We start from the raw sequence: 14201 nt of genomic DNA on the forward strand, positions 1-14201 counted from the left end.
TATTAAAAACATGCAGGAATGGTGTTTAATTATTATGAAAACACTTAATATATAAATTATCTTAAACTCTGCCCCATACGAATAGAAACAAGAGGCCAATTGGCCTTAACGGTCACCTGAGTAGCATATATCCAATACACAAACTTGTCATGGAGTCTCATATATGCATCTAATTAATTAGGTTTCATACTGGAGTAGAAAAATTATAAATTTGTAATGACAACTACATTTAATTCAAAAAGAACTGTGAAACCTATAATTTTGGTGAAAAACTAAAAGATCTGGTCTACAAAATAATGAATTTAGTTTTCCTTTCAGGTGTGTGGGAGTAAAGAAGATAATTTTTTAACGTTATATGCATTAACATCTATACATCCATTTTGGCCCTGCCCTAGAGTCAAAACCCATACCCCAGGGGACATGAAAATTAAAATTTCAGTAGAGGACTTCCTGGTAAACATAATTATTAGTCGTTTTTTTTTTATACAGATGTGTGAGAATAGAGAAGAAGATTTTTAAACATTATATGCATTTACACTTTATTGCCATATTGCCCCCCCACCCCCCCCCCCCCATGTCCTGAACCCCTGACCCAGGGGCCATGAATTTCACAATTTAGGTAAAGGAGATTGTGGATATCATAACCATGTATTCAGTTTTTTGCCCACATGTGTGGGAGTACAGAAGAAGATTTTCTTAGATTTAATACATTTTTACTATTTAGCCATATTGGCCCCACCCTAGAGCATGAACACCTAACAAAGGGGTCATGAATTTCACAATTTTAGTAGAGAGCCTCATGGACATCATAATCATGCATTTAGTTTTTAACAAATATATATAGGAGTAGAGAAGAAGATTTTCTAAGATCTAATACATTTTTACTATTTGGCCATATCGGCCCCACTCTAGAGCCTGAACCCCTGACCGAGGGGTCGTGAATTTCACAATTAAGGTAGAGAGCCTCATGGACATCATAAACATGCATTTAGTTTTTAACAAACATATATGGGAGTAGAGAAGAAGATTTTCTAAGATTTAATATATTTTTACTATTTGGCCATATTGGCCCCACCCTAGAGCATGAACACCTAACATAGGGGTCATGAATTTCACAATTTAGGTTGAGGGCTTCATGGACATCATTATCATGCATTTAGTTTTTAACAAATATATATGATAGTAGAGAAGAAGATTTTCTAAGATTTAATACATTTTTACTATTTGGCCATATTGGCCCCACCCTAGAGCCTGAACCCCTGACCCAGGGGTCATGAATTTCACAATTAAGGTAGAGGGCTTCATGGACATCATAACTTTCCATTAGGTTTTTACAAATATATATGGGAGTAGAGAAGAAGATTTTCTAAGATTTTAATACATTTTTACTATATGGCCATATTGGCCCCACCCTAGAGCCAGAACCCCTGACCCAGGGGCCATAAATTTCACAATTTTGGTAGAGGGCCTCATGGACATCATAACCATGCATTCAGTTTTTTCCTCACATGTGTGGAAGTAGAGAAGAAGATTTTTGAAAATTTGGCTTTTTTTGCATATTTGGCCCCGCCCGTGGCACCCCAGGGGTGGTAGAGCCATAAATTTCACAATTTACATTCTTCTTACCATAGAGATGCTTCACACCAAAAATGGTAACGATTGGCCTGGTAGTTTCCAAGAAGAAGTTAAAAATGTAAAATTGTTAACGCACGACGCACGACGCACGACGCACAACGCACGACGACGGACGAAGACCAATTGCAATAGGTCACCTGAGTGACTCAGGTGACCTAAAAAACCCTATAAAAACGTATCGGATAATGGCAAAAGATGATGTAATTAGAATGTTTCATCCTTTTAACAATTGTTTTTGTTTTAGGACGTTTTTTTTTCTCATTTTGTTTTTAAAAAGTCCCAGCTGACAATGATGATTACGAAATTCAAACTTTTGCTGAGATAAAAACTTCTGAGCAGTTGTTGATGTGTTAAAATCAAATAGGGAAACAAATAACACTTAACAATGGATACGTTAAAATTGCTACATTCATAAGTTCAAATTATGTGTTTTTTCCAAGAATTGCGGAATTATCTACTTATATAATCTTAGTAATTGTCAATTGTATCCACTCGTTAAAGCAATTAGAATAGATCGGAAACAAGGAAATTAGTCTAAAATAATAGTGTATTGCTTAGACTGTTAAACATTGCATATCGATTTTTCTCTCCCAAATTAAACTGTAAATTGAAGCCGAAATTTTGAACTGTATCAAAATGATTAAATATCACTTTACATGTAAAAATAATAGTGGAACATTGTTATAAAGCAGACCAAAGCTTAATCATATCCAATTGGTTATTATTAACTACTTTAAAATGCGTATCTTAAACATCATTACAACTTGGTTGATTCATAGAAAGACACTGTCTTTGCCAAAGCCAACCAAAGATTCACTAGCTTTTTTCCCCCAAGATTTTCCCCCAGTTTATACTCTACAACAATAATTTAATTTTGTATGTATGAATTTCAGTAGATACTGAACATAATATTGTTTGTGTGCAGATTATGACTCTCAAAGGATAAGTTAATGTAAAAAACACCTTTCACTTGTATATATTAATTATAAAATTAGAAAATATTCATAAAGACTCAAAATACTTTGTTTACACGAAGAGCGTAGCTTTTCATGCAGATATAAGAAATAAACTATACAACATGCAGTAAAGGCAGCATTATTTTTATATTTTTAAATTCATATTATTGTTAGATAAGAAATATTCTAGTCATTGACTGTTTTGTTGTCATATTTATTGTCAAAATAAATCGAATTCACTTGCCGTTAAAACAGTTCAAAGTTCAATATCTGTGATATGAAATAAGAGTCATTTCCCACGTGAGTGGTATTTCCCTTTTTTCAAAAATTAACCCTATTGATGTTAATAATAAACTACCTTAAATTAATTCTCGAAAATTAACGACTAAACAATGTAGAAACTTGTTTACCGGATTTCCATTGCCTATATTGTGTTCGTCAGTTTGTTCAACAAATAACACAATTTTATTTTTTTAGCTAGAAGAAATCCGGGAAAATTCGGTTTAATTGTTATATGACATTGTGCGCCATTTTAAGACACTTTAGTCACTCAGGTGATCACCTGCAATCTGTTATCGACCGTCGTCAATGTCAATGAAACTTTCTGTCGTAATTGGGAAATTCATTGCATCTGCAGCAGGGGTTATGACCCTGAGGTGTGGTCAATATGGCCATATAATAAAAATATTTTAAATCATAAAAAGACCACTTTTCTCTACTACTATATATCTTTGAGAAAAACTAAATTAATGATTATGGTGTCCATGAAGCCTTCTACCAAAATTGTGAAACTCATTGCCCCTGAGTCAGGGGTTCTAGCCCTTAAGGGCGAGGCCAACATCGCCTTCTAATAAAATTGCAATGAATCTTAGAAAATATTGTTCTCTACTTCCACAGTAGTGAAAGATAAACATAATGGTTGATAATAATGTCCATAAAGCTTTCTACAGGTGTACTAAAATTGTAAGATTCATGGCCGTATTTGGGAAAAACTTAATGCATGATTATGGTGTCCATGAAGCCCTATACCTTATTTGTAAAATTCATGGCCCTTTGGACATCATGCTGGAAGTATGCAGTAGGGCAGGGTCAATATGGCCATGTAGAAAAAAAATTGAAACTTTATTACGATTTTTTTGTACATTTACAGATAATTTTGATTAACTGTATGCATTTGTTATTATGTTCCAAATGTCCCCTTTCTAAATTGTGAAATAAGATTAACATTATTTTATGTTATTGTCATCTGAACTTTTACAGTCAAGTGAGATAAACTAAATATCATAATGTCCTTTTTTAGGAGTTGATTTTAATCAACTCTCGAATGCAGTTACTCTGGCAAACCGGAAGTAAAAGTGTGATTGGAGCATAGCACAAATCATCAATACTTAGTGCATGAAAGTAATCGATAAATTCGATGTAATGTATTCTGAAGCATGCATTGCTGTAAAAGGAAACTCAGATTTTAAATGGTACAAAATTTAGATATTTTTTTGTAGTCGTATTTATTCCTTCGCCAGAGTTCAGTAAGACTGGTTTTTAAAGTGCCATTTCTATATCGATAGCGTTTGGAATCAAGAGCAGACTATCCTATCTAATCTCAAGGTAGAACCAGTCAGGGTTGGCAAAATAGCGGGAAATACTCGTATTTCCCAGGACGATGGCAATTCCCGGGAATTACTGGTATTTCCCGAGAAATACTGGGAAATAAAGTATAACTACATATTATAGTACCTCATACTTATCAAATCTGTAGGGATGTAGACAATAGTACACCTTGTCAGCAATGAAATGTTATAATTGTCTTGAATTTAACAAGTTTTGACTGGCAAGTAATGAAATGGTTATCTTCTTATAAATATTCCAAGCATGGTTCATTCATACACCATTGATTTTTTTTTGAAGAGGGTATAGGTGCATTTATACAGTTACCATGATTATGATATCAAAAGTTCAATTTTCTGGTTATTTGGAGTATGTGAAAATGGGCCAAGAAAATTATGAAAAATAAAGTGTGACTTGTGTCACTACCACATTATGTAACACTGACACACTTCAGGTGCCAATTAGCCCAACTCATAATATATATTTCCCCAAAACAGGAGCACACAACTGTCAAGAGTCAATTATTTATTAAAATAACATGTGTGATTTTTTAATTTTTACCTGTAACAATTATAATAATTATAATAGTTTATTTTGTGCTTTGACAGTGAAATGGTATAGTATGCTAAATTGTGTTTTAATGTTTATTTTTAATATCTTATATCCACACATACATTTTACATTGAGCAAATTAAAGAATTGAAGATTGTAAATTTGTGTTTCCCAGTATTTCCCAGTTTAGTGAAAATCAGTAGTATTTACCAGGACGGGAAATACCGGTATTTACCACCGGTATTCCCACCACTGGTATTTCCCGGCGGTCAACCCTGGAACCATTACTGGCCTAGACTAGACTTTATTATTATTTGTTTGTTAAATAATGCTTGTATACACTTATCCAGGAATATTTTGATTCGATCTTATGATATAAAACAACATGATAAATATGGGGGTAAACACAACTTCTTTCAGTACTTTGTTTGAATTATGAAGTAACCTGCCAATTGGGTGGTGTTTCAGGATTTCTATGGTGGGATAGGGGATATGGCCGACCATATAGTAAACATGTATGTTTTAGTGTCATTTTAGTTACTCGGGTAACCTACTGCTGTTGGTCAAGCATTGTCCGTTAACACTTTTACATGGAGATATGGTACTCAGGTGACCGTCAAGGCCTGTCGGCCTCCTGTATATAAGAAACATTACTGCTGCCGTCGCTGACTGTGTTTAAGAAAGCGACAATTCGCATATAAGGAGGAGAAATGGGGATTATTTTTAACAGGCTTTCGAGCAAAGAAAAATTCAAAAGGTTTAGTATAATTCTACCTAGAGCCTTTAGATATAATGTAGAGCTTTAATACATTTAAATTAAAGAAAAATAATGAAAATAATGTGCTAGAATTAGGAAAATATTTCAGAAATAGTGACAAACATTATTTGTATATACAATTAGAGTTGACTATCGCATTACCCAACCCCCACTGCACCTCCTCCCGCCACTTTTTCTATAATTAAAATATGGCTTTCGAATAAGAAAAATATTTTATGGATCATGGCTAAGAGATAGATTCATACCGCTCTTTATCAAAAATATATAGACGATTTAAAGCTGATTCAACTACTTAAATATTACTTACCATATTGTGAATGGAAAGTTACAAGCAGAATCTAATTTTTTTTAATTATGATGGTTTTTATAAAAATTTAAGGTTTACAATAAATTAAATTGTTTTACCCTTATAAATATTCTTCCATATAAGTCTTACTACTACAAAGTCCGATAAAACGAATGTTATTTCAACCGCTCTGACAATTATCGATGTAAACCCGTCCACCGATCCACTATTGAAATTGTTTGACAGCTAAGTCACACCTTATTAATTTTCGACCAAACTTCATTTGAGAAAGACCTGTTTTCTTCAAGAGAAGTTTAGATTATTTATTTATTTGTATTTATTTCTCTGGAAGAAGTCAGTCATTGTAAGTGTTCTATTTTGGTATTCGTGAACTTTAATAAATACTGTTGATTTTTTTGGTTACATTTGGCTTTTTTTTTAGGATATGGTATCTTATTTATGAAAGAATGTATTTAATGAAAAAAATCCAAGTAATTCATAGTTTTGATATCTAAGGTATAATTTTTTAATTTATTATATATATAAAAGGTTAGTTATTGTTACCACATTTAATGCTTGTAGTTAGAGAGTACCATAATCTGAATAATCGGCAGCTAAGCATGTGAAACCTTGTTCCATAAACAAGTGATCTCTACAAAGTTGTATTATATTTTTATTTATTTACATATATATTTTGAAATAATGTAATTTAGAAAGGAGCTACATTGAAAGTTTGGTTTTATTTAATGAAACATTGATATTGATAATGATATAAAGCATATTTCTAAGTAAACTCAGGTGACCTATTGCTATCCGTTTTCGTCCGTTGTCGTGCGACGATCGTCGTGCGTCGTCCGTCTTGCATTAACACTTTTACATTTTTAACTTCTTCTTAAAAACTACAAGGCTAATTGTTACCATTTTTGGTATGCGGCATCTCTATGGTTAGAGGAATCTAAATTGTGAAATTCGTGGCTCTACCACCCCCGGGGCACCACAAGTGGGTCCATATATGCAAAAAAAGCAGCAAAATTTTCAAAAATCTTCTTCTCTGCTCCCACACATGTGGGGAATAAACTGTTTGCATGGTTATGATGTCCATAAAGCCCTTTACCAAACTTGTGAAATTCATGGCCCCTGGGTCAGGGATTCTGGTTCTAGGGTGGGGCTAATATGTCCATATAGTAAAAATGTATTAAATCTTAGAAAATCTTCTTCTGTACTCCCATATATACTTGTTAAAAACTAAATGCATGATTATGATGTTTATGAAGCCCTCTACCAAAATTGTGAAATTCATGACCCTTGGGTCTGGGTTTCAGGCTCTAAGGTGGGACCAATATGGCCATATATTAAAAATGTATGAAGTCTTAAAAAATCTTTTTCTTTACTCCCAAACTTGTGGGCAAAAAACTGAATACATGGTTATGATGAACACTAACTCCCCTACCTTAATTTTGAAATTCATGGCCCCTGGGTTAGGGGGTTAAAGACATTGAGGGGGGGGGGGATATGGCAATATAGTGTAAATGCATATAATGTTTTAAAATCTTCTTCTCCATTCTCACACATCTGTTTGAAAAACTGACTTCATAATTATGTTTTCCAGGAAGTCCTCTACTAAAGTTTTAAATTTCATGTCCCCTGGAGTATGGGTTTTGACTCTAGGACAGGGCAAAAATGGATGTATAGGTGTAAATGCTTATAATGTTTAAAAACTATCTTCTTTACTACCACACACCTGAAAGGAAAACTGAATTCATGATTTTGTAGACCAGATCTTTCAGTTTTTCGCCAAAATTATAGGTCTCATAGATCTTTTTGAAAGACTTCCGGCAGGGAGGTGGTGGTCATTACAAATTTATAATTTTTCTACTCCAGAATGAAACCCAATTAAATGAATATATGAGACTCATCGACAAGTTTGTGTATGGGTTATATGCTACTCAGGAGACCGTTAAGGCCTATTGGCCTTTTGTTACAAATAGATCGTTGAATTTGATCATTTTTATGCTGACATCTTTTAATTACATTACAGGGCTTAATCCTTTTATCCCTATATCTCATCTGAATAAATGAAGAACACTTAAGCGGACTTGTATCTTTGGGACAACCCACTTTCACAGTACGAATAGTGACATCGGCCGTATAATGGGGCTGTGAAGCGATTAGCGTAAGAATAGAAATGTTAAACTAACATGGCGAAAGTAAACGGAAATTAATGCGTATTTATGAATTAATGTCAGCTTTAATTGGGCAAGTGTCGGCAGACAAACGATTCTGTGGAAAATGTGTTAATAAAAATATACAACAAATCGAAAATTTAACTATGCTTATAGTAAAGCACTACATCTATATCAATATCATAAAAAGTGAAATAATTTATGCACTATGCAATAAATGTCACCAACGAAAAAATGGCAGTGGATAATTATTAAGTATTGAAAAACTGCAGGTATATGTGTACATATGTGGAGTCTGAAGAACACATCACAGGCATTAAAAAAAAATTTCATGCATAATTCAGGGAATTTTTCATGTAATATATAATATCATATTTTTCATTTCCCCTTCAATTTTTCTTGTATAATTAATATTACCTTTTAAGCGGAAAACATTGATTTTAACGCAACACGTTATTTGAGCCATTCATTCAAATAATGTGAATGTAGAAATAGAAAAAAATTATTGTATAAATAGTGCCTGTTTGGGAGGGTAACAGTTGAAATTGACACCCCGAGAAAACCATTGTCAACCGACGCGAAGCGGAGGTTGACAATGGTTTTCGAGGGGTGTCAATTTCAACTGTTATCCTCCCAAACAGGCACTATTTATTTTGTTATACTGAATGTCTTTTTTAAAATTTTTAAGAAAATTTTACTGCTTTTATATAGGAATAACGTGAATTCTACAGCGAACCGTACGCGCATAATTTTCGCGCATGTAACATTTTTTAATGTTACCCGTTGCCAAGTGCGTTGCTAACGCTGAGGGTAATAGTAAATATTATTAACTGCGTCTTAACCAATCAGATTTCAGTATTTAACATGAAAGTATAACAATATCAAATATACATTTGGCCTTATGCGAGTAACGAGTTAACGCGTTTATGATGAAATCATTTAATATTTATTCATTTGATGAGATATCGGCGCTTCTGATTGGTCGAAAAATTTCTTTGATACCTGCATCAATAAAATTTTTGCCGGATCTACTTTTCTCAACTGTTCTGATCTAACACTATTTATAGAACGGGAATTTCCAAGATAAACACTGTCAAGAAAATGTAAAGTTGTGTCTGTTTTATTGTCAGCAAACAAAATGCAACCTTGTGAATATAAAAAATTGAAAGTTTAACCTTCAACAATTAACAAAACACATTATTTGATTCACGAAATAGAAAATTAAGCGTCTTCTCACGATTTCGTCTGCTTGAGACCAATCAACATCTACAGCGAGGCTGGCTGTTCCTTTTCCAGGAATATTATAACGAACATATAGGCCTATAAACTTTCACGGTAACACTGCTGTTCAAATTTGGTAACGATAATGTTTAAATTTACACACGTACATGATCGGTCATCAGAATAAGCGTCGTAACGAAAAGCTATGAGTGATGCCTCAACTCCTTCTGCGTATTCCAAGCGGCTGACATATCATTTAAGTACATCACTGGCCATCTAGTTACCACAACGTTTACAAAAGTCGCTTATACATAATATTCTCTGTCGACATATCAGCTATTTTCATCCACGATCGCCTTTCCTTGGATGGTTATGTCCAGTTGCATATCCCAGCGATCTCACATGAAAACTAGTTTTATTACGAGTTTTTCTGCACAGGGAATAATATCACAAGCTATCGCATGTATTTCCCTTTCGTTTTCAGTTCAGCCGGTTCAGATTTTAACTCACTATTTGTGTTTAATCCTTTAATTCAGCTCAATAGCTCTGCATCAGCTGAAGGCGCATCCATTTTGAATATTGTTGCTGTTGTTGTTTTATATTCATACGCGCCGCTTCATTTACATTATTTACATTTTTGATCAATGACACATCACATTTTTTTATTTGAAAACGTTTTATTAAATGATAAGAAATGAAGATAATAATTTTTCTATTGATCGACGTATGAAAGAAAAAATTAACCGGAAAACTTTTTCATCAATGCGCTACGCGCATTGATGAAGTTTTCCGGTCAATTTTTTCTTTCATACGTCGATCAATAGAAAAATTATTATCTTCATTTCTTAAATAATTGATTTCTGAGTTTATCTTTCATTTTTTTATTTATTATTTTTTCATAAATTCATATGCATACAAACATTTTAATAATATAATTAAAAGCTATTTTTTATTCATCCACTCACGCATTCGTGCTCACATTCACCCAGATTTGGCAGTGGTTGCTTGTTTAACAATGACAAACGGCCAATATTAATAATTAACAAAGAAGAAACAAAAAACGAAAAATTACTGAATTGTATCAAATATATGTTTCCATACATGCAAGTTGTTTGTAAACTTTTGCTTTTGAAATTTCTGACATGAAAGAACTGGGTACGCTTAGCATAACATATCTGCCCTGTCGAAATGTGAACAATCAAACAATCTTATATCTGATATCTTTAATATGTTCGCCGGAATAATTCATGTAAGACACCCCCTGTATGAAAATAACTTCCGTTTGCTAAAATTCACGTGCGTTTGGTAATTGTAAACTCCGAAACCAGACAATGTATACGGATTTTGTATACGGATTATACGGATGTAAAATATATAGATTTTTGTAATGTTTGATCTGAAATTTCTGCAAGGCCGCATTCGAGTACATACACCAAAATTTCAGAATAGCACAATATTAGACTGCTTATTAACATGAAAACGAAAAAAATATGTACAAGACTGCGACCACTTTCGTTTTTGATTTTTTTCTTTTTTCAAGTTGAACAAAAAAATGGATGTTTTCATTAGTCAGCTAAGACGCAAGATGAATTTCTTGATTATGACCATGCCTTAATAAATACTTCAATGTAAAAATCGACTTATGTTGATAATAGACTTAAATTAAGGAAAAATAAAACGATTCCACGGAAAAATTGGAGTATTTTAGTTAGTTTATTAGTCCTTATAGACACAGTGTATTTGAATTACTCACAATTACATACCGTGAATTGCAGATAAAATGATCAACGTTGTTGTGTAGTAAAAACAAATATATAATATTGATATAAGAAGAAATATCATTTTGAAAAATCTAAACATTTCTTATAATTTGCTTTTTAATTAATGAATATGAAGAAATCTGTGTGCCTTTGTACTCTATATAAATGGCGTAGCAAGTGTAAACAAATGACGTCATAAAGAAGCTGAGAGAGAGAGAGAGAGAGAGAGAGAGAGAGAGAGAGAGAGAGAGAGAGAAGTTGTACAGATACGTTTTTAAAGAATTTCAAAACAGTTTTAATATCGAATCAGAAGTTAGATTCAAGACTCGGTATTTGTGTAGATCTATATACATTGTATTTGGTACAAAGTTATATTAAATATATAATTATAAGTAAATCAGACACTGAACGTTTGCCGATTCTGTTGAAGTAATTTAAAAATCAAACTTAAAGACTATTTTCACGAGAAAAAGTAAAAGTGATCATATTCCTATGTGCATACATTCAAAGCGCCCAGTATATTTACTAGTATATGGATGTCATTAGTCTCTGTAACGGGACTGTCTAGGGGTTAGTCGCGTATATATATTATATAATATTTACATTTTTCAGTGTGAAAAGTGTAATTTTGTACTTTACAGTCCAGTAAAGTCAAAAGACGTATAGTTGGAGCGCGAGTAGGGTTTGCTTATATAAATTAAATTTTTAATCATACAAAACCTGAAAATTATATAAATATAATTAAACAGAAATCATTCTTTGAATATCATAAGGTGATAATTACGGTCGAGTCGTGATTAAATCTATCATAAAGCTCTTCGAGCTTTATTAAATTTGATTACCCGACCAAACGTACCACCTCATAATATTCAAAGTACTTAAAAAACAACAAATCCTGGCAGGGTACTATAGACCCGGGCGCGGCTAACCCGGACGGGTGATAATTAAAGGGGGAAAACTCCATACGACAAGAAAACACAAATAGGGGAAGTATGGATAAAGCATGGACACATATAGATAAATAAATACACATAATTAAATACACACAAAATCACCACACCAGTTTTTGAAACTTAGCTGAAGAAAGTATTACAAGGTAAAATTCAATTCTACAGTACTATAAAAAAATACAACATTTTGCGTAAGAATGTAGGGATTCAAAAATAATGATAGATCTAGCTGTTTAGTTTTTTAAATGACAATAGAAGTATAAATAATACAATAGAAAATACATTAAATACTGATTTACATCGTTCATGGATGTCTCATTATTACTTGCGTTAATTATTTCTTGATCGATCTAAACTATCTATTACCGTAGACTGTATGTGATAATTGGTGTTGGATTATCATTATTGTAGTGACCTATAAGTCTGCGAGCTCAGCTACAGGCCAATACAGGGCTCGGGAACCACGAGGGATCGATAAGCAAGTATCCGGTTGCAAACTCATTTATAGTTAGATCGTACCAAATTGTTTCGTACCACACTCCTCCCCCTCATAATTTTTAAGAGATGTACAGTGCGTATTATATTTATGAAATAGTCAGCTGGGCCAGAAAAATCAAGCCACTTTGACTATATGCAAGTAAAACAGCACAAGAAGGGAATAAAAGTTCATTTGGAACACATCCTGGAAGAAAAAGCATAATCATACAAATATATATAAAAAAACATATAAATTTTACAGAGGGAGGAGTGGATAAGAAGGAAAAGATATTCAAATACATATAATTCGAATTAAAATTTCCAATGGCATAATGATTAATCGTCCAAAAGACAAAAATCCTTCATCCATTTAGGTGCCTGTCGTTTCCGATCGGGTCTTTGGCGGATCTCCAGATCATCTGATGGTTCATTCTCAGGTCCTTCATTTGTGAGGCCTACGGCACCATCTTCGTAAGAACTGGACTGCGGTAATTCCTCCTGTACTCGATTTTGCAGTTTGGATTCCTTGTCATTGGGTTCTGGGTGAAGAACTAAATGTCGTAGCCTTTTAAGCCATAAGGGTAGATCTCTGTCTTGACAAAGTTTTAATCTGTCATGGTGGACCACCTTGTTTACCTTTTTCCCTTGGATTCTGTATAGCACATGATTAAACTTATAAACAATGACAAAAGGGCCTATCCATGGCTTCCTCAATTTCTTCGATTGGCCTACTTTGGAAGAGGTATCCACCATATATACCACATCACCCACCTCATAGCTTCTTGTGTTTGATTTTATGTCATAGGTCCTCTTCTGACGGAGTTGTGCTTCCTCCAAGTTGTCCCTCGCAGCTTGATGACACACTGAAAGAGCCTCCTCCAAATTTTCCACATATCCTGCTGGTTTTTGTCCTGGTGTCTTCCTTCCTAACATTATATCTAAAGGTTGAGAGACTTCTCTCCCCAGCATCATTCTGTTTGGTGTGAATCCCGTTTGTCGATTGATAGTGGCACGGATTGCCCCAGCTATTTGTTGGAGGTGTAGGTCCCAATCTTTCTGCTGCGAGATGTTTTCCATATAACATTGGATGGCTTGGAGAACAAGACGATTGTATCTTTCGACCTGTTCATTCGAGCAGGGCCTGTACGGGATGGTTCTCGTCTTTGTTATCTGGAGTAGTTTACACACGTCCTGAAATAAGCAGCTCTCGAAATTCCTACCCTGGTCAGAGTGAACCTGGAGAGGGCACCCCAATCGAGATACAAAACCTTCCACAAATGATGTTGCTACTGTTTCCGCTTCTTGATCAGGCAGTGCATAACACTCTAACCACTTGGTGAATTGGTCAACTATCATTAAAATGTACTTGTTCCCTTTGCTGGACTCCACAAATGGACCCATCAGGTCAATATGCACTCTTTCTAAGGGTGCTCCAGCATGGTATTGGCCAAGGCTTGCTTTGACATGTATATTGGCTTTCTTGTTGACATTACATACTGGGCACGTTCGGACATAAGACTCGCAATCTGAACTCATTCCAAACCAGATATACTTTGATTTCACCTTCTGTAGGGTTTTCTACTGTCCCATATGGCCTGCTAATTTGTTGTCATGAGATCCTTCCAGAACACAGTTTTGTAATGACTTTGGGACCACAAGCAAAGGTCGGGACATAGAGCTATCTAACCACTCATAGAAAAGGATACCATTCAAAATTCGTAGTTGCGATGAGCAGTTCCAAAAGTATTTGACAGCTCTACTGGAAAGGGACAGGTCCAGTTCAGTTGGGACATAGTTT

General features: G+C 34.0%; 1 protein-coding gene across 1 annotated transcript; it reads right to left on the reverse strand.

Moving 5' to 3' along the window:
- Window positions 1-12739: 12739 nt before the first annotated feature.
- Window positions 12740-13939, reverse strand: LOC128166027 (protein NYNRIN-like). The gene has a single exon (XM_052830941.1). The coding sequence runs from the start codon at window positions 13937-13939 to the stop codon at window positions 12740-12742; it is 1200 nt and encodes a 399-aa protein (XP_052686901.1).
- Window positions 13940-14201: the final 262 nt, after the last annotated feature.

The sequence above is a fragment of the Crassostrea angulata genome, chromosome 10 (genome assembly GCF_025612915.1).
Source record: "Crassostrea angulata isolate pt1a10 chromosome 10, ASM2561291v2, whole genome shotgun sequence".
Lineage (NCBI taxonomy): Eukaryota > Metazoa > Mollusca > Bivalvia > Ostreida > Ostreidae > Magallana > Magallana angulata.